The following is a 25,432-nucleotide window of genomic DNA, read 5'->3' on the forward strand; positions in this document are numbered from 1 at the left end:
GCGCTCCCTCCAAATACGGGTAAAAACACCCGTAACATTCAGCAGCCTCTCTTTTTTTTTAAAGAGAGAGAAGTACCGAACTGCTTAAACACCCTCATCAATCGTACCCTGCAGCTCTCGGGTGGTTACAGTTTAAACAAGAGAAGTCCATTTGTATATTACACAACCTGAACTGTTTGGGTGCTTTTTGGTTGTTTTTTTTTTTTTTTCCCATCAGAAGTGAAACTTATAAAAAATTAGTAAGATAACAGATCCCCCATATTATTTTACTTGGTGGGGGGGGGGGGAAGACAAATCCCCCGTGCTGCAGTACTTAAGGCTACCAAACAGGACTAGAAGATTTGCCAGAGAGAGGTGGTGGGGGGGAAACAAACACACACACACACACACACAACAGAGCCAAGTTCGGAATGCCAACACATTATTGGTGCTGTGCAGTACTTGGAGAGGTGGGGGCACGGCCGGCGCCTGGGGTGGGGACAAAGACATTATATTCAAGCAGCGTCAGGCACATTAGGAAGGCTGCTAAGCCCCAACACCTTACAACGGCCAAAATCTACACCTACAAAGAAGCAGATAGCAGGCAATCCTCTTTATGAACTCAATTTCCAATGCATTCTTTAAAATTTATCTTAAAAGAGATAGGGGATTAGATACTTTGCATCCTTTATTAATTCTCAAGCATGGAAATGGATGTGGAAGAAATATACAACACATAAACAAGGAAAACTCATTCAGACAGCATGCTTGATTGTTCACCTTGAGAAAGGCTGAAAATTTTCAATTCTTTGTTTTTTTTTCATGCAAGCGGAAATGATCCACAAGTCCTGACAATCCTCTTCCCGACTGTTTTTAAAAAGGAAAAAGTGCATACTTTTACAGTTGAAATTCCCCATGGTACATGGTAAGCACGTTGTAACAGTTTCCTCTCTTCCCTCCGTCCCCACTGGGTTAGTGTGTTGGCACAATGGTAGGATAACAATCACCAGATTTCAAAAAACACTCAAAGGTTTGGGGTAGCTTTTAAAAATAAATAAAACTATTAAGTCAGATAGAGAATAGATTTTTTTTGTGGATAATTTATAACACAAATTCATAAATATGATCACATTCAAATTCCTAAAAACTTATGCAAGTAACACCACTTCCCTTGTAATGCATGGATTTCAAGTAATTACACAAAGCTCTATTAGACAGCCTTTCACATACAAATTACACAAAATTACAGACGTATATGCAGTAACACATCAGGGATAATGCAACACTTCTGACTACTTAATGGTCCAAAAGTAATAGAAGTAATTCAAAAAAAGCTAGTTTTCAGTTTAATTGTTGGAGTGGAATGTACTGTGGGTGGTGGTTGCCTAGCAGCTGCTTTTGCTTTGCTGGCCTGACTTGCTCGGACTGCAGTTTCTAGACGTGCTTTTAATTCAGGAGCAGCTCCCATTACTGTCTTGAAAGCATGTGGGTAAAGTGGACCAATGTGCATTAGATTCTGAAGTGCAAATTCGTGAAGATCCTTAGATGCTGTAGATGCAGAAGCAAAGGCATTTTCATTCAGTAAATAGGAGATCAGCGTGGGAACGAGAAGGGCAAGCAACTGGACTCCTATAAGTGGAAAAAAAAAAAAAGTAATAACTGTATCAGAGAAGAAAACAAAACAAAATTAATTTTATCAGTTACTGGACTGATAAGGGTAACGTTGTTTTCAGAACCAACAATAAACACTGTAATGAAAAAATGATTACATAAAAAACAACTGAAAAGTAGACGGTTTCCTATGCTTTGGTCACTCAAATCTTTCTTACCAGGATTGTGTTCCAGACTTCTACTACTGTTCATCACAGTTATTTTGTTCCTGCCATTTCTCTGAAGATGCCTTTGCACCATCTGATTGCAGAGCATTGATAAGAGATCGTAAGAGGTAGACTGCCTATCATATCAAAGGATTTCAAAACACTTTTCAGGCAGACAGAAATATTATTCAACTTAATCCAAGTATCAGCCTCCCCAGTGAGCATAACAGAACTGCTGTGAGTACACAAGTTTGCTCCTTTTTTTTTCCACGAAAAAGTCAGGGACAGTATCTGCTATGTTACTTCATGCTGGAAGATTCCAATCCAGAAACTAGCACCACAGCCATCCTTGGGCTAGCGTGACCTAATGAGGCCACAGCCCAAAATGGCACAGGGATCAAAAGGGTTTATCTTTAGAACAAAAAAGCATCTGAATTTAAGCAACAGGGCTAATTTTTTCATTTAGCAAGGATACAAACGTATCCTTTGGAATGTGGAACATGTTAATTGTAAATTTTAAGCTCAAAGAACTTAAACATTAATGGTAACTCATTTATCTAAAATTTTGGAGGCTATTGGAGTATTAAAGATTTTCCCCTAAAGGTTTTGGCTAAATCCGTACTCGTGGGGTGACCGTCTCCAGTCAGCATTAGCAAAACTCTGATGTCTTGTCTCCTCATTTGCTTCAGTTACTCTCTCATTTTACATGTGTTTCCAACAACTGTGCAGAAACGGAATGAGGCTCAGGAAAACATACACTTTGTGTTTTATCATCAATGAAGAGAAATACAAACAGGGACTACATTGTGTGGAAAAAAACCAACCCCACACAAACACAACAGTAATATTTTTACAAGGAACTTTATCAGCATTTAAAGCCAAATGTCTGCAGAATAAGTCTTTCGGAAATGCAGCTGCAGTTACAGAATAACTGAACTTAAACTATAAATACTGTGTTCTATCTACTGAAGCAAACAGGAATCTCCATCTACAATCAAGATATTCTGACCAGTACAATTCAATTTCTTGGGCTTTTAAGAAAACCTTTGTTGACCTAGTAGAAGCAACCTGATAAAAGTGATGAGTCTTCTAAAATAAATAGAAGTTAACAATGGGAAAAAGTAAATTTAAATGGTGTGAACTATCCATTTCTAAACAGAAGAAAACATCACTCGCTACTAGAGTTCAGAATCTTTTTTTCCTGCAATCACCAGAAACACAAAGGCTACAGCATGTCATACTGTATGTGCTACACTAGGCCATGCATACAAAAGTTCTCGTACTGGAATTACAAAAGCACGTTGCGCAGACATGGTCCATTTGCGACTATGTCATCAAGTTCCTAACTGCAAGATTTCTCATGTTCAATATTCTATTTTAGCATTACACATTTCTCTAATAAAACTAAATACTTACGGTTCTGCTCTTCACCAAGGGCAACCAACGTTTCAAGGACTTTAATTCCTTCCTGGACTGCTAACAGCTCCAGGTTGTTGTTTGGGCGGCTCCTTTCCACAGCTTTCAACTTCTCAACCATGATAGGGGCCAATGAATGAATATATGGAGTTGACAGGGCACGGTTGGTGTGTTGGAACACAGAAAGCAAAAGCTGGTAACACTTGGCTTGAACCTAATCAAATCAAGATAAATACATTGTCCTGAAAGTTATTTGTTAACTTAGGAAATTCTAATAAACTCTGTTATCTATGTATGTGAGATACACGTGATACCAAAAAAAAAAAAAAAAAAAAAAAGACAACTAAAGAGGAAGGAAACATACTGAATAAGAGGAAAGCAGCAACACAGCCCATCTGCTAAAATAGTATTAGCCCAGCTTTCAACAAAAGGAAGGCCAGTTAGAAAGAACATGCAGGTACTCAATAGCAGTAAAAATATAAACTCAGAGAAAATAAAGGAATAGTTAATGTCATACCAGTCAGTCACACAGGTTCACAGAGAACTATATCTTTAAGTCTTAGAACTACCAGCACTAACAGTAGCTCTATCTGCAAAATCACGGAACGCTATTCCCATCTCAGAAGGGTAAAACACCCCATAACAGCAACTCAGATCAAAATGATCTTATTGCTCTGACATGAGCCAAGACTGCAGCCCGAAGTGGCACACCTGTCCATCCTTCCTTCTCATTCTTCCTCTTGTGCTGGTAGCAGCACAGGAGTATATATGTAGCCATACAGTCAGCTGGATCACAGAACCCTCTCCTCTCCTTGCCTTCCTTCCATTTTCTTTTTCCCTCCTCCCTCTTCTCTGGAAAGCAGGGATTATTAAAGTCAACATTTGGGAAAATGACTCACTGATGATCTTGTTTAGATGAACTTACTCGGGTGTACAAAGATCTTCCTCCAAGATCCCACATAACCCACAACAAACAGAAGGATAAAACATCGCACACGCTTTCAAACTACACTCAAGCCTGAACAGGATGAGTTATTGAGCACATGCTGAGCAGAAACAGTCTAGGGGAAGTATTACTGAACACAATGATCTGCGAGAAATCTGGGGATGACTGGAAATACAGATGTGTAAACAAAAATATTGACTAAAAATGATAGATAATAAAAACTAATAGTAAGAAAATACAAGTTATGCACCTCAGGTCACTGTTAATTCACTAGTATACGTCTGCAAATTTTCTATACAACTCAATTTTTAAGGCCTGAGGTAGTAACACTTCTAACATCATTTGTATGTTTTCTAACAGAAGTCCATGGAAGAACATTTTCTCCTTATGCCTTGACCTGTTTTGACAAATCGCTCTTCTATCTCTCCATATCACTCCAAATAATTCCCTTCCCTTTCTGTCGACATTCTTTACACTTTACTCCTTTTTAGCTGTTAAGATTATTTGGCTTCAAAATAAAGAGTGGAAGTCTTTTTTTCTTACATGCATGCATAATTCAGAGTTTTGCGAACGCATCTGAGCAGAATTTCAGCCACGCTTCTTTTATTCCATCTACATAATATAAAACTTTTGACTATTCTGCATCCACAGAAGTCTACGAGAACTCCTGTGAGGTAAAATCAGGGCTTTTGAAAGCATGTAAGGCACAGCCTCCTGTAAAACTTACCCATTAGCACCGAGAGACAAAGGTCTCTCAACTGGAGTTCCCTTGCTGGGGCAAAATGAAACCGAGCTCACCAGCCTTCTGGTTATTACTATACACGATATCTAACCTTTCAGACTTTTGCAGGTGGTAACAGCTTAAAAAATACTCCTGTATTTCTTATGAGGCAGCAGTATTTCTTTAGAAGATTTTTTTCTGTAATCGGTTCAGTACTTTCAGTACAATCAATATAAAGCTTTTATTACAAACAGGTTTCTAGTTCCTGACTCCAACAATGAGTGTTTCATATTTAAAAAACTAGAACGAACACACAGCGAGTATTACAGAGTACATGTTCTGCACATCGGTGAGGACAGCGGACACAATCTGGCTGCTGTCAAAGCACCCTCTGTGAATTACAAAAATAGTGATAAGTTGTAGCCCCCTGACAGTTTTCCAGCAGGGTGGTGGGCAAAGATGTACCTCTCTCACTGCTCATGTGTTTATGCAGAGCTGAGAGAAAGTACGACAAAAATTTCTGCTTAATACAACTGAAATTTCCATTCACACACTAGAATTTTAAGTAGCTTTCCACCCAAAGTCAAACTGCAGTTGGTTCTGAAGCCTATGTCCACGCTGGAAAACACCAGCCCTGCTGCAGAGAAGAATTATCAGTCTAAACAGGATTTAAAACACCTCACTGTGACCCTAAACACATCGGCATTTTTTGCATGTTTTTCTTCTCAGGAATCTCTGCACCACTCACTTGTGAAAACGCTATAGATTTTTCTCTTTGGTCCCACCTGAAGATTTGTACACCCACTCAAACAAACGGATGTATACATGGCTGGAACAGTTAAGCTTAACTATACAGCGCATCAGTGTGCTTGAATGTCAGCCTACAACTTCTCAGTTTCCCTCTTTAATGAGAAAATAATTTAGAAGATGAGTGATAAAGACAAACCAAAGGGCAGAAGTGCTATCAGGACATAGATGATTCACAATCTGTAGATGTTCTGATGGTGACCACAAAATTACATTTTTGCACTTTAACTGAGTTTTGTACGAACATGTAAAATAAGCACAGGTTTTGCACAAACGAATATAAAATTATTTAGAAATGTGGGCTGTAATTTTATCTATAGAAATAGTGGTTTAGCCTGTATTATAAAAGATCAACATTAATGCAGAAAAGTCTCCACTCTCTGATAACCAATCTTTTAGTTTGCTGAAATTTCACATACCAAAGATTTTTTTTTTTTTTCCTTGTAAATAGCTGCAAGTCAAGAACCTGGCACAAGGCCACGAACACACACTATCTAGAACCACTTAGTCTGGGTTGTTTTGCTCACTAAAGAGTTTCTATAACGCACTGTTGAAAATTCTAGTTGTTTTGACAAGCAGTATCTGTCTCTGAAGTAAAGGCACCACGAAGCGTTCAGGAAATATCGTTAAATACATCACAGTTAGTTTCTCTCAGCTGTATGCCATTCGCATTCCTATAACATGATCTTACCCAAGGATCACAGGAATTTAATGCACTTTTAAATCTGTTCATACATCCATTTTGTAAAGACTGCACTCCAATTACTTCAGTGCTTGCTGACCAAAGGAAGAGAGTGATAGCTGTAAGTATGCTTACTTCATCAAGAATAGGTTTAGAGGCTTCTGAAAAACAAAAATAAACACGCTGTTAGCCTACTCCAAAAAGCATTTAGAATTTGTTTAGTAAAAGCCAGTGAACACAGATAAACTAACAAAGAGGAAATAAAGGTACTTGGAATTATTTGCAATTGCAGAAAAATATGCATCTACTTATTACAGAATCACTTTCTTATTATTGACTGTAACTGACGAAAAGCTGAGCAACTCTATTCTAGTAGTTGTTTTAATAAAGTCAAACTTTCTGAAACTCAACCATCAAGGAAAAAAACATCACGCAGTTTCTCCGACCAAGTCATAGTTTTTATTTTCAATGTGCAAACAAGAAAGGAAAAATGTATTTTTTACATTATTTCCCCATTAAAAATATATTTTACTTTTTTCTTTTTTTTAATTCTCTTCAGGTGATGCAGCGGAGTAATAAGCTGGTATTCAGCATGGCAACAACTTCTGCTTAACACGAGGTTTCACATAACTGACTAGTTGATCTGACAGCTTCCCGTTACCAATAAGAACAGTCCTACTTACTTTAACCTTTCATGCTTTTCAAATAGTCTGTATTTGTCATCGTCATCCATTTTTTCCTTGCACAAGCTCTGTCTTCATGGATTCACTCATGAATTTACATCAATGGGGAAAAAAAAATGACATTTATATATAATTATTATATAAAGTGCTGTTCTGCTGGTTTTGTAGGCCAGATTGGTTCTGCTCTACCTCGACAGGCACAGAGAAACAGCAGACACATAGTCAGCAAAAAGAAAACCAGCATGACTGCCCTTTACAGATGTCAGCTAGTTACTCGATTGGCTTAGCCATGATGTGAAACCTCACTCCAAAAAAACACCTGAAGTGTATTAAGTGACAAATCTTTTAAAAATATTTTTAACTTCTAAATTTGTTTAAACATTACTGAATGATGAGACTTGAAATCCGTATGCAGTAGACCTTGCTTAGATTTTTGTGCGTGTGGTATGTCCCACTCCACAGAAGACTGGAAAGGAAAACATACATTTTTGCAAGGAACCAAGAAACATTTCTGAAGTCCACAAAAAAGCCTAAGGCCAGTAATGTTTCTTGAAAGAGGGACTGGGAAATCTTTACAGTAACAAAAAGCCAGAAGACAAGAGCTGATGCGACAAATCAAATTAGAAGTTTGACTCTGTTAACACAAATCTACTGATCCTTCCCCTACAGACGTTTTCAGGATCATTTGCAATTACCTACTTGCTCCCTCTCTCTCACAAGAGTAACTCCATTCAAGCCTCTCTTCAATCTCTCTAAATGGCTCCTTGGGGATGTAATGGGATTTTTTTTGGCTGAATGACCATTATGCAAATCTTTGTCTCTCTTTTGCTAACTACGCAGCTGAGACTGTTCATCTTTTTTGCTTTTCGAAGAGCAAGGCAAAGTACAAATGTGAACCGTTAGAAGTAGTCTGCAGTTCTCTAAAGAGACACAGTAGACATCCTGCTGGTGAGTAACAGATTTTTTTTTTGACAGGGGTAGAATTTTTTCTTATGACTGAAAACTTATAACATTATTGTAAATATCCTACTCTAGTATGGACCTTGTCACAATTATCCCTTGCTGTCTTCACACTCATTCACTTTAACACTCACTGTGATTAAGACTGTGTGAATTGTGACAGCAAACACTTAATTGCCATTTTTCTTGAGGTTTAACGCAAGGTGTCGAGTCCATACACAGTACTGAACAATTACAGTTTCAGTAAAGAGATCAGTGGCCCTACAAAGGCTGTTTTGGCAACTAAAATCTCCTTTCCTTTAAGCTAGCGGGTATTCTGTGGAAAGAGGAAAGGAAGGGTGGAAATGATAAGTTTGTTCAGGCCTTGCCAACACTTTTAGAGTTGCCAGTTGTCACAGAAATTGAGGCATAGTCCAGGAAATGAAGTGCATTCAGCTTGGAACACCTTTTGATTTTACTTGCAAGATACTCAGCAGATGTCAGAAAAACCCATCGATATCAGAAGGTAGATTTCCAAGTTGCTGAAACTATGAAGACTGGTAAGGCCAGACTGAGTAAAACCTAAAGCATAAAATAATCACATCATAAGGTGTAGAGGGAGGTGATTCTCCCTCTCTACTCTGCTCTGGTGAGACCTCATCTGCAGTACTGTGTTCAGCTCTGGGGCCCCCAGCATAAGACAGACATGGAGCTGCTCAAGCAGGTCCGGAGGAGGGACAGGAAGATGCTCAGGGGCTGGAGCACCTCCCCTGGGAGGACAGGCTGAGAGAGCTAGGGTTGTTCAGCCTGGAGAGGAGAAGGCTCCGGGGAGACCTTACAGCGCTCTTCCAGTGCTGACAGGGGGCTGCAGGAGAGGTGGGGAGGGACTCTCAGTCAGGGAGTGTGGCGATAGGATGAGGGGTAACGGTTTCAAACTGAAGGAGGTTAGATTTGGATGAGGTATTGGGAAGAAATGCTTCGCTGTGAGGGCGGTGAGGCACTGGCACAGGTTTGCCCAGAGAAGCTGTGGCTGCCTCCTCCCCGGCAGTGCTCAAGGCCAGGCTGGACTTGGAGCAACCTGGCGTAGTGGGAGGTGTCCCTGCCGATGGCGGGGAGGGGGGGACGGGACTGGATGGTCTTTAAGGTGCCTTCCAACCCAAACCAGTCTGTGATTCTACAATGGGATTCAAAATGTAAGGGAAGTCTGCACCAGTGCAGAAAAACACCCTACAGAAAGCACTTGAGAGAGGAGGGGCTGCACTATGAGTAGTGAAAGGCAAAATTTCTAACAGGACGTTATGATCAATATTGTCAAACAAAACAGGCGAACGAGGACAAATCGGGGATGGCAGCTCCTGAGATGTAACTATATTTTCTTAAAGCTAATGCTGTGCTTGTCTTCGATATGCTCTGTGCACTCAGGTCTTTCTCCCATTTCAATTTTAGAAGCAATTCATCATCACTTTTAGTCTCCAACCCTCAGACATGAAGCCGATTAAATTATAGGCAGATACAATACTTGCCTTTTCATTACAGCAAACCCCAGTTCTCTTTAATTTTAACTCTCCTGCACTTACCAGGTTGAGAGTATTCCAAGATAGATGCCAGAGTGCTACGGATAAGACCTGTCCATTGTTTCTGAGTTTTGTCAGTCTTGACTGTTGGAAGAGTAACAATAGTTTTTATCCCTTGAAGGGCTGCACTGACTGGAGGTGGGACCTGATTATCTGCTGATTTTACTGCTGTTTCTTTCAATACTCTTGTAATCAGAAACAGGATCGTGGGTAGGATTGTCATGCATCCTAAACAAACAAACAAAAAAAGTTAATTCCAGCAAGTGTGGTAGGTAACCTCTTCAGCTTTCCCAGTATGGATATATATGGCTAGGAGACAAAGGAGACAACAAGATAAACTGCAATTCAGGTAACAAGAGAGATGTGCCATTCATTTTACCACCATATTCATTCATTAGTACTACTGAAGGGTATCATAACAGAAGTCGTACAAGCCAACACTTAAAATGTTGCTGTAAATTCAGGAATGATGATTCAGCTATTGAAGTTTTGCCTTACATGGTGTGTATCATATTGAACACATCCAGATTGTTAAATATCTTAAAACAGGATCTGCATATTGCTAGGATCCTATAAAGTAAACAACACTAAGAGGTCCGCAAACAGGTATCCAAACCAAGTAACGGCACTTTCCAAGGAAGCTGGTGTGTGGTACAAGCCCCAGAAGTAAAGCAAGGAAGTTATCTGGGTGTCTCACACCATGGGCAAAAGCTGTAGCCACCCGGCTACACTACAGAGGAGATAAAATGATCCTCCTACTGCATTGCTTTTCTGAAGAAATCACTGCCTATCTATCTGTTTTGCGCAGCCAGGGCTCCAGACCCAAGTTAGGCTTACTCAAGAAATATTGGTCAGGTAACACATAACCTGAGTTTAGACACATGGGAACTTTATTAGAAGGAGTTTCAATAACACATATAGACTTTAAGCCCCTGTAGGACTGAAAGAACGGTGTTTGGTTTAGGCATGTAATATCAATCTACAGCTCACTTCAGACAGTCAAGTCTCATTCCATATCTTTTCTATGCCTCATGTTCCCATATCTGTGGAAACACAAATCTCACCATCTGCCTACTTCTGGGAATACTGTGAGGACAAATACACTACGTAGAATAATTACAACTGGAAGGGACTGCTGGAGGTCATCTAGTCCAATCTCCTTTTTCAAAGCAGCAGTTCCTCTAGATCAGATTTCCCAGAATCTAGTCCAATGGAGAATGCAAGATGCTCGTGTTTTAAAGAAAGAGGAAAAAAATATATAAAACCCACTCAATCACAGAAAGCAATGAATTCTCTTTGTTCAGTTTCCCCTCCAAAGGCTCAATTAACACAAATGTACTATTCCCCACTCCCTACAGATAACAGCTAGCTACATCTTCTGGATAAAAAAAAAACAAAACAACCAAACAATTCTAGCAGTCTCCATAGTCTAACAATAGTTGCTGAGCTACTGTGACTGGCCACTTGCCAAATGCTGGGAGTCATGCCTTCAGTCAACACATAAGTAGTACGGTTACTCTTTTTGCGCCTCCCCCCCGTCGCAACCCCTACCCCCAAAAAATAAAAGGGAGAAAGGAAAAAGAACGAGGAATCAAATAAAAAACAGTGCAGCACTCCAGATCAGCTCAAAATCTACTATTTTTTAAAGAATTGTAAGACTCAAATCGTCTGTTTGAAGACAGCTCATGCTCACGTGTTCTGAGCATGACTTTGTCCAAATATGTTATTTACCATGCATCTCACTAAGGGACCAACCTCTAAAATATCTTCTCTACATCACTGTGTCAAACTTCCCAGAGATCCACGAGACAACTCTTAAGCAATTTGTTCTCTGAAAAGCAAAACTCAAAGAGCACAACTTCCCATGGAATTGTGTCCTTCACCCCTGAACTCCACTCAGTGCAATTACCCTAGTTTACACATATCCTTTGTCACAGTCTCCCTGGCCAGAAGAAAGCTCCATTTAGTTTAGAGTCACATGTGGAACGACTGACAGCCAACAGCTGCAAGACCAAGTATACCACAGTGGAATTGTGCTGGTTTTTTTCCTCAGTAGGATTCTCTTTTCATCCAGCTGCTGCTTCTCATGAACTTCTCAGGAATTTATTTCCAAGATGACTACGGTCTTTTACACTACGATTAAAACTGGCCAAAAGGTTTCAAAATCATGAAAAAAGGAAGGGAAGAAAACCCAACAATAAAATCATAGTGATATGGAGCTCATTCCCTCAGCAAACTTGCAGCACACATGCAAATTTAAAATCAAATAATTTCCTTTATGTTGCTCACTGGAAAAGCCTGAATTCTTAATTTACTTTAGAACCTAAACATACTTTTTAAAAGATGGCCCTTAAAGTATCCCATAAAAATATATTTACAGTTTGCTTTTAGAACCATATGCTCACCACCCTTCCCCTCCAGCAACCAGTCATACGCGTTTTGTTACAGTTTCTTACCTGCTGGAGAACACAGAGAAGGCAGGTCAGACAGTATAGTCACAGTGGCAGCCACAAGACGAGCACTTTCCTCAGAGAGGTGGGATTTGGAAGCAATGTGACTTGGAGAATCTGACACTTTTGAACTCAGATGGGGCATGTGCCGTACTAGGATAAACATGAGCAATTCCATGGCTGCAAAGACTAGAGATTTTCCAGGCACAAGACCACCACTCTCACCTCCCTCTCCTAAAGCAAGAGGATTTTCCTTTTCCTCAATATCATCTTCGTCTGAAAAAAAGGAAAGAAATGTCTGAGGAGACAGTTAAGAAAAATCCCATATCAAAGACTATGTGAAACACTTAAAAAAAAAAAAAAAAAAGTCAAAAATCAAGAAGAAGTTGCTTCACAGCAAGATACTACAAACATGGCTCATGTCAATCCAAATGTTTTAGTTAGAACAACTTAAAGTGGTTTAAAATCCTAGAATAGTTTGGGTTGGAAGGGACCTTAAAGATCATCTAGTTCCCACCCCCCTGCCATGGGCAGGGACACCTCCCACCAGACCAGGTTGCTCCAAGCCCCGTCCAGCCTGGCCTTGAGCACTGCCAGGAAGGGGACAGCCACAGCTTCTCTGGGCAGCCTGGTCCAGCGTCTCACCACCCTCACAGTGAAGAATTTCTTCCTAATATCTAATCTAAATTTACCTTCTTTCAGTTAGAAGTATTGTAATTGCAACAATACTTAGTAAAAAATCCATCCAGAACTAGAGAAAAAGTAGTAATACTTACACAAAATAAAATTGCAGTAATTATTTTGCTTCTCATTGTAAAATTACAGCAATGACTGCTAAATAAATAGGCTTGACAACATTTTTTTCATTTAATGGCCACTAATTAAATGTTCCACCCTGACAAAATCTTGTTTCAGCCTAAATTGATTATGAAACAAGAGAACAGAAAAGCATTGTAGGATTCTGTGTCTGAGTTCATGATTTCAGTACATTCAGTTCAAAAGGTCTCTCTCTTGAATGGCAGCTTGGCCAGCTGCAGTCTTTCCTTCCCCCATTAAACAGCTACAGAGATTCAGTAAGTCAAAGCTGGCCTGAACTATCCCAATGGAGCTCCTATGAATTTAAATGACTACTAGTGTTATCACATTCACTGATTTGAAAAAGGCAACTTACGGCCTACAGTAGACAGTTCCATTAATTCATATGAAGGAACAGAGCTTGCATTTTTAGCTGTGCTGGTTCCTCAAGTTCCAGCAAAATCCTCTCTCTGTTTTTATGTGAAAAACAGGCAAAAGCTAACAGTTGGGGTTTTTCTCAACAGCATATTGTGCCAGACTAAGATGGCAGTTTTCCTTAGTAAAAGAATATTCTTTGGATTTTACTTTACTTCTTTCAGGTAAAAGAAAACATGGCAGACCTAAACTAATCAGATATCAATGAACTGTTTGCCAGGTTGTCACTTGGCAACTAATTTACCTGGCAAAGATGAAAACATTTTAAAGAAATGGTAGCGGGACAATTGAACAGGGACCTGCTCTGTTAAAAGGAAAAGGTTACTACAAGTGCCTCAGAAACTAACTTTCAGACTAATGCTAATACCCTTATCAAGGATATTCTTACATAAAAAGCAGAAACAAACTTACAAAATGTGCTGATGAAAAGCCTAAGCAAAACATCAGAAGCTGAAATATCATACCAGATGAAGTGGGGACAGAAGAAGAAAGAATTATTTTACTAAAGCTCAAGAAAGGCAAAATAGAGGAACAAGATGCTGGTATATCAACTCAAGGAATCTCAGAAAAAATTAAAAGGACCTCCATAAGTCATCCAAGTCCAACCTCCTGTTCAAAACGGGGACAACTTGAAAGCCAGAGTCAAGCATGGAGATGCTACGACATCCCTGGGCACCGATTCTACTGCTTCACCACTCCCATGGTGACAAATTATTTCCTTGTATCCCATCTGGATTTCCATTGATGCAACTTCTATCTGTTGCCTCTTGTCCTTCCCCCATATGCCTTTCAGAAGAGTCTGCATTGGTCTTCTCTTTCAATCTCCTTTAAGAAGGGGGATTGCTATTCTGTGCCATATTAACACTCTCTTCTGAGGACTAAACAAGTTTGGCTAGCTCAACCTCTCCTCATGTGTCACATACTTCACCTCCCTAAGCAGCTTAGCGGACCTCCACTGGATTTCCTTCAGTTTGTCAACATCTTTCTTATTCAGGACAAGGGGGAAGGGCGAAGAAAACGAAGACACTGCTCCATCTTCGCAAGCTCAAGTTGAAAGGACAATCATATCCCTTAATCTACTGATCATGCTTTTCTAACACAGCCCAGTAACAGGGCCTTCAACATTGCATAGGCACACCACAGATCCACACTCAACTCATTACCCATCAAGTCTGCTATGCAGCCTGTCAGCCCCCCAGCCTATACCAATGCACAGGGTTATTCCATCCCAAATGCTGGATTTTGCATTTGTCTTTGCTGAACTTCAGCATGTTCTCTGTCCTGCAGCTCAAGATTCCCCTGAAAGGCAGCACCGCCCTCCAGTATATCCATAACTTGCATAATTTGGTGTCATCCACAAATTTGCTGAGGGTGCACTCTGTCCTATCTTCCGGGCTGTTAATGATGATGTTCAACAGTAGCAAACCCAATGCTGAACTCTAAGGAACATCAGTTGCAACCAGCTGCCAGTTAGACTTGAATCACTGAACTCCAGTCCTGCCAGTTATTCTCCTACTTTCCAGTCCGCATCTCTCCAATTTGACAATAATACTATGGGGTACTGGGTTAAAAGCCTTGTAAAAGTGAAGGTAAACAATAACTACCACTCCCCCTTCATCCAAAGCCAGTTATTTCATCACAGAGGATGATTAGACATTGTTTGCCCTCGGTAAGCCTATCCTCACTATTTCAAATCACATTCTTCTACTTCATGTACTCAGAAGTAGTTTCCAAGGGAATTTACTCCAAAAATCTTTCAACACACAAAGTAGGCTTACTGGCTCACAGTATATCAAAACCCACCTCACATCTTCACTTTTGAAAGTTAAACATAGCGCCTACTTTTTGCCATTCAATGGAAAGCTTCCTTGAGCACCACAGCTTTTCAAAGACAACTGCAGTAGCCTTAGCATGTCATCTACTGTAGGTAGATGCTCATTAGACTTGCTCACTAGACACGGAGACACAGGAGGATTACGTAAGGAACGTAGCAGTGCCTCAGTTTTTCCCATGACAAGTTTTGTTATTAGGTCACCTGATCCATTCTGCATCAGGTCCAAATTGCCTTGGTCTTTTTCTTGCCACCATACCAATAAAAGTCCTTGTCACACTCGACATTCATCACCAGTCTCAGCTTCAGCCAAATCGTCGCTTTCCTAATTCCATTCCTCTGTACCTGAGCAGACATCTTCAGTAGTCTTCCTGGGCAGTTTGCCCCTACTTCCACCATCCACACACCTTCTTGTCACCTTTGAGCTTGGTCAGAAGTTCCTGTTCAGTCAAGTCAGCCTCCTGCCATGCCTGTTTGGCATCCTGCACTTTTCAGACAAGCTATTTGTTGTTACTGAAGATGAACCACCTCTTTTCCTTCGCCCTTCTAGGAAGCTTACCACAAGATGTCATCCGCAAGCTCCCAGCACAAGCCCAAGTCTGCTAAGTCAGGCCAAAGCTTTTGCTTTGCTACTTGCTTTCTGCATTTCTCTCAGGATCACGAACTCCACTACCTCATGGCTGCTACAGCCACAGCTACCATTAACCTTCATAACCCATTTCTTCTGTAGCAGATTAACTGAGCACCTCCTCTATTTGGACTGTCCTGCATCCAGACTGAAAAAACCTGCACCTCATATGCATCTGAAGGCTTCAGATCGTTAGTACCCTACACTGTTGCCCTTCCAGCACATGTCTGGATGGTAAAAGTCTCTCATGACACTCCCATAGCTTGTGACTGGAAGCCTTCTTTCAGTCGGTTTAATATGGCTTCACCCAGCTCCTCTTCTTGACTAGGCAGTCTGTGGCAAACAAGAGAATTCCTGACTGGTATCACCCTTTACTTTCTCTTAGTGGTATCAGTTCTGACCTGTCAAAGAGGGATGGCTGGCCCAGACGCCTACCCTGGCAGCTTGTTCCTCTTCTCCTTTTGCCAAATGTCTAGCATTCTCAACTGAATGTCTGGAGATAAAGCCTTTTGTGGCTGGAAGTCACAACCTTGCAGCCTCCACCTTCGTGCAAGTCGCCGGGGCTGTATTCCAGCATAGCCTATGGCTGTCCCTCCTTCTGTGACACATGGGGCTTGGGCTGCTGCACCTACAGGACCTCTGTGAAGAACACGTCATTCTTCCATTTGCCTTTCCTGACACTACACCATCTGCTCACCTTCACATGCATTTCCATCACATCTCACAATGTGACCTCCAGCCTTTGCTGCACAGACAAGCACCTGGAGGACAGTCACATCAGGACTTTCACCTCAATTTCAAGCCAGGTCACTAGACCTTTGATGGGCTAAAGGTGATCAGTCCTTAGTCAGCAGACTGTGTCTTGCTGTATGTCACTGCCATCATTATGCTGACTCTAGCAGTCTTGTACAGTCTTGAGCAGCACTTCTGGGCTACATGAGCATGCCTTTCCATGCCAACTGCCTGAGCATCCAGGAGCTCTGTGAGCAGGGTGTGCAGACACACCCTGAATGTCAGTGAAGTAAGAATCCAGATGCAAGCCTGCTCCACTTCCTGGCAACAACTCCTGGGCAGGCAATTTTTCAAACTGGTTCCAGTAGCAGTTCATTCACCTTACGAATGCCAGTTGTGCCAGGGATGTACCACAAGACCCTACACTGGGGGCTGAAACATTAAACTTCAGGAAAAAAAAAGGTAAATGAAGCACTAAAGAGGCAGTCAATAGAGAAACATTAATGAAACTGAGCAAGGTATTAGTAGGACCTTAAGTGGCATGCTGGGTATAATTTTCATCACTCATGTTCATGAAAAATGAATGAAAATCATGACATGGAAAGAATAACCGCTAGAATGATCAGAGGAAGAAAAACTACATCTTACAAGAGTTAAGAAATCAGCAGGTAAGATTATGAATACATTAAAAGTATCTGTGGAACACACAGCATTTTCCTTCTCAGCGTAACCATACCCTAACGTATTTGAGTTCCTTTCCCAACATGAAAATCTGTTGCTTATTTACTCTGCAAAGCAATCTGTGTTTTCAAAATCTTACTTAGGGTGTTCCTTTTTTCCTGCAAATAATCTTGAGCTGCTCTTACTATCTGCTGGACAACTCCTGTAACCAGTAGCTGGACTGAAGGAGGATCCCAGGTCAGGAGGAGTCGGTGAAGCACACTCAAGAGTTCAACACCAAGGAGCTACAGTAAAACAAAATACATATTAAAAAAATTAATTAGGACCTAACAATTCCTAATTGTTATGTCACTTACGATGAGCAAATACTTTTCTCGCACAAAAATAATTACAGCTTTTGTAATCATCACAGATTAAAGACCAAGACCTACAAAAAGCTGATTGTTACAACATGCTCATACAGTACCTGGTCCTCTGCAATATGGATCCTGGCACAAGGGGAGTCCAATAAAGTATGAAGGGCTTGTAAACAAGACGTAACATGCTCAACAGGCTCTTCAGGTCGTGGGGAACACAGAAACTGTATACTAACACCTGAAAAGAGCAATAATTAGACAGAATGTTCACATCATCATAAACCCAAGTTTTCTTTTTAAAATTTCTTTGTAAGTACAGCAGATTGTCATCAACTTTATAAAGGTACATGTTTTTCTCGATTCTTCTTCCTTTTAAAGGAAAAGAGAGTTTATGTACTAGAAACAGCAGAATTCTATTCACTTTCTTTTCTGCATCATGCCTTCCCCCAAAGCTGGCAGGAAAAATAATAAACAGCGACCGCAAGCAATTTAGATTACTGAATGGAAATCCACACTTTGTTCTAAAGATCTGTACGTGAGACTTCCAAATCCTTCAGTTGTAAACTGAGTTTTAGTTTATTGAACTCTTTTAAATTTAAAGACAACTGAGATGAAGTTAAGCCTCCAAAATTATGCAATATTCATTATTATACATATGGCACTTAATAAATATCTGTGTATCTCAGCAAACTGTCGGCATTCCTCAGAATAAGAGATCACATCCACTGCTAGATAACAAAAAAGAAACAGTGAGTGCTACTCACAGATGAAAAACTGATGCAAAAGCTACTCCATGTGACTTGTCAAATATCAGTCTCTACTGAACTGTGTTTTTATGAGGTGTATTTTAATTAACTTCACAGCTTTTGCGTCTTTGAAGCATAACATTTTGCATCGTCTGAATTACGTTACAGTGTAGAACAGTTTCTACTAATTTTATTTAATACATAAACCAGATACACAACTTGTCTATAAAAATCACAGTAATCACAGCAACGAATATTCTGTCAAAGCTATAAAGAACACAGGAGGCAGAGAGATACGAAGAGGAGGAGACAGGGATATTTCCAAACATTACTGTCCGGACACACAATGCATTTTAACTTCCCAGATTTCAAGCAAAGCATCTTTTGTTATTCCCATGCCATTTCATGCCATGTGCTGCTACTGAACGCTAAACTTGCAACTCTTACCCAAAATCAAGTGCATTCGATCTTTGTTTATCTCCAGCAAAGATTTAGTGGTAGGTGGAGTTCCAGGTGTCTGGTTTAACATAATGGATGTATCATGTTTCTGTGAATTAGGCATTGCTGCAGCAGTCTCTTCTGTTGACTCTGAAGCATTAAATCCTGTACTGTTTAGCCAAAGTGCCACTGCATGTAGTATGGGAGCCCAGGAGTTTCGGTAATGCAGTCTAGCTGTATCAATTGTTTCTGGAGTGTAAAATGCTCCCCCTGTTAAATTAACAAAGCAAAGGTAAATTCTGAAACTCTCTGCAAGCACGCACTCTAAATTTGTTAGTTTGTTTATTCTGGGTATGTTTGATATGTACATATTCAAAATTCATATTATCATCACGAGCAATCCTTGCTAGTGACGGTGCATTTCAGTTCTCCTTGTGAAGGAGAAACATCAGTACCTCTCATAAGAAAGTGCAATGGCCACGACGGAACAGTAAGCAGAGGGCAAGAAAGGCAGGCAAAGTCAGCAGGTCTTGCAGCATTTTTCATACGGAACAGTGATTCTTAACTCAGTAAAATATTATAAGACAGTATATGCTCTCACCTCAAGGGCTATGTTTTTCTTACAGTATAGCATTTGATATCAAAGTATTAGAAGTATAGAAGTATTCTTTATTCTACAAAGACATGGTTTTAATGATCTCTGTGATTCAGATAAACAATATCTTCATTCCAGATTTAAGGAAAAAACCACACTCAAACTTCAAACATACATTACTATTACACATTGGCAGAAATTTACCACTTGCATAAAAAACATGCCTACCAAATAATTTAAAGAGTAACTCGGAAGTCTCAACTGAGGGTTTCTTTCTGGTTTTCGCAACAACACAAAGAGAAATTCCAGTGCTTACCATCTGGTGGAAGCTGGGTAGCAAATTCAGCTGGTAAAGTTAAAAGGGCATAGTCTTTCAGTGCAGCTAACCAGAGACGGCTAAGTGCAGGCAGCTCAGGTTGCACAAGTGTTATCAAACTGTCTGGTGGCAACTCATCTACAGCACCAAAATCATCCTCATCCTCCTCCAAGCTCTTTAAAACACGCTTTGGTTTGGTCTCTGCTTCTTTCTTAATTTTCATGGCAACAACATACACCTAGAAGAAAAACAGATAGCAAAGTACATGTTGAGATATCCTAAAAAGAAAAAAGCAGCAGCCCTTCCCGTATGAAAGTAATAGATTCAATACACAGGCGACTCATCAGAAAATGACTGGGAAAGAGATTTGCAGTACAATTACATTTTATTTAGGTATTTAAAAACCCCCCAAACCCCTACCTGTATGTAACACTTAGGGGCATAAATGGCACCTTCATAAAACAATCTTGCTGCACACTTTTTTCCTTAAAAAGTGTCAATTAATGCTGGTTTACACAGACATACTGATTTAAATAACCAATTTCATTAAATCAATGCATCCTTATTGCAAAGATTTCTTTGAGAGCTACTAGATACATTAGAGTAATTGTCACTTTCTGGGAGCACAGTAGGTATCATAAAGACATGAAAATGGCTTTAAATGCATTACATCAATGCAAGAACATTTCTAAGTTTGTATTTGATAGATGGTATGAAAGGACAAAAGGATTTTCAAAAACTTATGTAAATATGGGCATAAGCAGAAATATCATAAAAATACAGTAAAAATAAGCATTTTTAGCAAAGAAATAGAATAGAAATAAGTGTCTTCACACAACAGATGCTCCTTATCAAAGCTGAAAACTACAGTATAGGGTGATTAACATTCCACAGCTGAAGGTTAATACTTTCCTTCATAATTTCAAAAGTAATTTCCAAGAAAATTTAATGAAAGAAAACCCGATCCTTTAAGTACTACACTAAAAGAACCCAAAATACCATTTGTGTAATGATATGCAGAGCTCTATAGCATGCAAGTAACATTTCAGGAAGCAAGGCAATGTAAGCAGTGCTAACTCTGTCTTTTGTAATAGTTGAAGATTTCTGGTGTTCCAGCAATTCTGCAACAATATCTACGTTAAGCCTGTAATTTATTATGAGCACTTCGACAAACTCCTAGATAATTAACTACAATATTTTCCCAGAATATATTTTAAGGTTGTTTGGGTTTTGTTTTTCTAAGTTCAAGAGCAGTAAGATGGGAGGAAAATCAAAATCTGATAGGGCATGAGTGTATACTTTAATACAGAAAGTGCAGTAAAACAAAGAACAGTCAAGCCTCGTCGTAAATATGGATCAACAGAATGGCAGAAAAAGGAACAGAGAAAGATATAGAGATGTAAACATCCCAGGAGTGGAATTGCAACAGGTAAGGAGGAGAGCAGGTGGAAGGCTCATTGGCTGACTGCCGGTGATGTGTGAGGCTGCTATTACACTGCAAAATCTTTTAAAACCTTTAAAATTTAATGGTCACTGTGTACCTCAGCCCATGCTTTCAGAACTGCAAGTTTTTCCATAGTAGTCGCACTCTCCCGGTAAAGCTGGCTGGAAGATCCCTTTCCCGCTTGCACTTTATCCAAGGAAGAGACAAGAAGGTTGTGAACTCGGCGGAGATCATTCAGGTCACTTACAACCCCGCTTCCGATCCAAGCGCTACATACCTAGACAACAAAATTTAGAATCATTCTAAGCCAGCAAAGAAACCAACAACCTTATAAATGAAAAAAAAAAAACCCAAACCTATAAGAAAACTAAAACCAAAACAACCACCACAAAAAAATTAGCAGCTCTCTTCCTGCTTAATACGAAAAAATCCCAAGATTTTCTATTTTTCTCCCCACCCATGATCACAGAATTGCTCAGTGGTTACAAAGGCTGTATTTTCAAAGCATATTACAATGGAACTTAATAGAGACACAGAAAATATTTAAAATAGTTTTTTAATCCTCCATAAACAGGTAATAACATATTTTTTTATTCTGTTCAAATCATGCAGGTAATGAGTCATTGCATTCACTTTGAAGAATACCTTGGACAGCGGTACAAAAGTACATCTTTAAAAACTCACACCTCTCAAATTATATATTAAGACTCCATACTAATGAGAAGCTTTCAAGATCATCAATGTCAAAAACCAAAACCAACACCCCCCCCGCCCCCCCCCCCCCCAAAAAAAACCCAACCAAAAAACCAACACCCAGAAATGAGTGAAATAAGTCTTTAAACAACTGAGCTCCGATCTGGAAAACAGTTCTAAATCTAGAGCAACCAATACAAGACATGGTGGGCAGACAGTTGGATGTCTCCCCACTTTTCATTTGAATTAAACAGACCCAAACAGGAACTTAAAATACAAACACCATTCAGATCGGCTGCTCTAGGGCTATACATTGGCATTCATCCTCTGAAACACAGTCACACCCAGACATAACACAGGCAACAGAAGAATTCTGGTGCAGCTGCTCTTCTACGAAAAGGGACAAATTCTTTCAGAAGAGCTGCTTTGATTCCGGTGGTGATTCTACAAGGATGAGGAACAGAAGTGAAAAAACCCCACAGAACTCAAGTGGTTCAGGTTTTACAAACTCTTTTTTCATGGCATTTTTGTCCTATCTCCAGTTTATTTATCTGGCTTTTAGAGAACCAGCTCCATGAAAGCCTTTGGCAAAGGGCCCTCATGATCTGGAATGATGGACGTATTTAAAATAAAGGCAAACACAAAAAGTGTCCTGAAGGTGCACAGGACACGGCTACTGAAAATCTATCAGAAATCCATAATTCATTCACAGTAGGACTAAGACCACCAGATTTACGCTTGCTGCTGGGCAAGTCAACAGCTGTTTCAGTAATGACATAAAACTATAAAACCACCAAAGTATAACAACAACAAACTCATCCAGTGCAGCTCAGTCCATACAACTTCTAGAGAGAGTTAAATTTCCAAACCTAATCTCCAACCATTTGATCCTGTAAGTGCATAGACCCACTTTGAAACTGGTTGAATAGGGAAGATTTTGACAAGTTATAAGGAGTATTATATGTTTTCACATGAACTGCCTCTTCCTCTAGGTTTAAATGTGCAGAAACATTCTGTAAGGTAAGATGACCATATTCTTTCCTATGTAGATACAAAATTAAGCCATATTTTATCTATCCTTACAAGTTTTGCGGGAAATTAAGATTATAAAACCACACCACAAAATCACAGTCCTGCTGGACCAAGATTTACAAAACAACACTCACATACACAAAGTTATTGTTTTAAAATCGATGTTTGCATAGCTAACTAAACTGCTGCTTTAAACTACAGTAATAATTTAGCTGTGTAAACCACACACCAGATACTACTACAGCTATGTTGCTGACAGCTGATTTAAACCATAGTAGCACAAGATCACACACAAGAAAAAACACACGCACAAAAAATCTTTCACTGATTTGTCACTGAGAGGTTGTTACTGCAAATGTAATGAGACTGTCTAGATCTTCTAATATCTAAAACAGAGTATTAATCTGAGTGGAAGTTCAGTGTTTAAAGGTAAATTATCAGACTGAAAGGCATCTCAATAAATACACTTCTATTGGTCTCATTAAGCAAGAGATTTTTTCTTTTTTCCTTTTTTTTTTCTTCTCTTTTAGCAACAAACGCAGAATTGACATACGGACATAATTAGTTTCAGAAGGACTAAGTATTTTCTGATGTAGCTCCCTAAAAGCACTTCTGAGGAACAAAATATATTACTAGAAGACCCAAAAGATGTTGCAAAACCATCATGGCTTAGGTTTACAAAATTTTCCAGCCATTTGCTACTACTTCTCTTCTGCATCCTTCTTCCAAAGAGACTGAAAATCAGTTTGGCTTATACTATCTCAACATTTTCCTCTGTACCTGGCAGGCCTTTGCAGTTATATCAGACGGTGTATCTTGGGAAAAAGCTGGCCTCAGAGCAGCTCCAACCTGTTGATGGCAAGAAAAATTTAAAAATCCAACTAAACCAACAGTGACACGACATTCTTCATCTCACCTTGTTTAAGGCTCAAGCACACACACAGAACAAGCAAGACAAGATTGCCAGTTTTGTCATTACAGTTACATCCCAAACTCATCCTTGCTGTCTAGCAAACATTTGCAATACTATTCTTTGAGCAACAACAAAGTCCTAAACCAGTTTTTTCCTGCTTGCCCACTGCCTTTTTAAGCCTCAACTACCTTTGTAAAGTATGTGATACTATCTTCCTTTTGTTAATGGGTATCCTTTTAATCATTAAAATATTACAGGTGCAATTTATGCTAAGGCTCAAGAAGCCAATGACTTTTTGACGTCCAAAGGAATAATGATGTGAAATCAAATGTATATGGTTGGATTTGCATCAAGCTCCCAAAGTGACAAATACTGACAAAAAAGCCTTTTAGGCAGCTGTCGTAAGGTGGCATTTTTCTGAAACAAAAGGGATCAAGTCAAAGAGACAGAAGTGATGGTTACAGCACTACAGTAGGAAGAAGAAAAAGGCAGGACGTGAAAAGGAGGAAAGCCTGCCTTTAAAGAGTATTTGCTGAGATCTTGAAGACATAGTGAAGACAAAAGAGGTCAAAGAGTTAAGCTATGCATCAAAATAAAGCAATAATACCCCAAAATAAATCTTCAATTGTCCACCTCCCATTCCTATACTTTTGTAGTTTTCATTTAAACAGAAGTATATTAATTAATTCCCAAGAAAACAGATTTATCAGATTCAATCTGGAACTGAATCAGCGTTATTCTCCAGTTCTTAATTCTACAAATGCAATGCCACTCTTGCTAAAAATTAAATGCAACTTGTAATATTTGGCTTTCAAGAACCAATAGCTACTGAACTTTAACGTTCATTAGCTACTAAATTATAATAAATAGGAAGAGATACAAAAATAAATTTTGAGGAAGTACAAAGTGTCTCTTCAGTACATTTTCACATACAAAAATCTCTTCGCAGGTCTTGTGAGGTTACAAAACACTCTCAAAGCTAATACTGGCATAACTTATAAAGGAGGTCTCACATTAGCCTGATACTGCTCCAGTATCACATGCCCTGGAAACTCTGGCTCAGGAACTGATGCAAATTTCTTGATAATGTCTTCAAGAGCTTGAAGACCCGCCATTCGTAATTGGTTGCTGTGATCAGTTGCAGCCATGAATGCCATTCGGATAAGGTCAGAGAGATGGAGTACTAAGAAGTCATCTTAGAACAAAAGAGAAAAAACTACTTAGTAACTTAAAAGATAACTAACCTGACAGATATTGATAACATTTTACTCATTGACACGTAAAAATTTTACCTATTCTTTGTCAAAGGTCTACATTCAGGTTGTGGAAGAAGGCAGGAAAGAACTAACCTACTTTTCTTTCTTTTTTTTTTTCCCCTTTAAAGGGATACAAGGACTTTCATTCCTAACACAACCTTAAAAACTAAGCACAAATTTGAAACAATGAAATATGCAATATACAGAAGCTGTATTGAATAGAGTATGTAAGTGTGTTGAGTAGCTAATTTTAGTGATCCCCCTCCAACTCTACAGAAAATTTTCAAGGCAATTCCTGTTCGAGTCCTACGCTTATAGTGACCCCTGCTGATAAAGTAAAACCTTCTCAAGTTTAAACACTAAAAACTGAGTACGCCTCTAGTTCTGCTCCCAAAAGCCACATCCAGGGCTCTAAGTAAGCAGCAGACAACATGCAGAAAAGAGCAACACAAAACTCAGTAACATTTCTGAAAGGATTATTCTTCTCTATTTATTAATTTTATTTCTTTCCTTACTCTCAATTTGAA

At 39.4% G+C, this 25,432-nt stretch overlaps 1 protein-coding gene across 1 annotated transcript in view; it reads right to left on the bottom strand.

Annotated features, from left to right (window-relative positions):
* Positions 1 to 649: 649 nt before the first annotated feature.
* The window catches only part of HEATR5B (HEAT repeat containing 5B), a 59,276-nt gene continuing 34,493 nt past the window's right edge, over positions 650 to 25,432 (bottom strand). The window contains exons 24-35 of the mRNA XM_086461811.1: positions 24,663 to 24,844; positions 23,517 to 23,585; positions 21,109 to 21,288; positions 19,568 to 19,805; positions 18,666 to 18,926; positions 17,583 to 17,710; positions 17,256 to 17,400; positions 12,021 to 12,290; positions 9,568 to 9,792; positions 6,378 to 6,529; positions 3,213 to 3,426; positions 650 to 1,608 (exon numbers count right to left, since the gene is read on the bottom strand). Coding sequence (XP_086317937.1) covers positions 1,304 to 1,608; positions 3,213 to 3,426; positions 6,378 to 6,529; positions 9,568 to 9,792; positions 12,021 to 12,290; positions 17,256 to 17,400; positions 17,583 to 17,710; positions 18,666 to 18,926; positions 19,568 to 19,805; positions 21,109 to 21,288; positions 23,517 to 23,585; positions 24,663 to 24,844 — 2,369 coding nt within the window. The 3' untranslated portion in view covers positions 650 to 1,303. The remainder of the gene's footprint in view (positions 1,609 to 3,212; positions 3,427 to 6,377; positions 6,530 to 9,567; positions 9,793 to 12,020; positions 12,291 to 17,255; positions 17,401 to 17,582; positions 17,711 to 18,665; positions 18,927 to 19,567; positions 19,806 to 21,108; positions 21,289 to 23,516; positions 23,586 to 24,662; positions 24,845 to 25,432) is intronic.

This window comes from Leptosomus discolor, chromosome 2 (genome assembly GCF_034619465.1).
Source record: "Leptosomus discolor isolate bLepDis1 chromosome 2, bLepDis1.hap2, whole genome shotgun sequence".
Taxonomy (NCBI): Eukaryota; Metazoa; Chordata; class Aves; order Leptosomiformes; family Leptosomidae; genus Leptosomus; species Leptosomus discolor.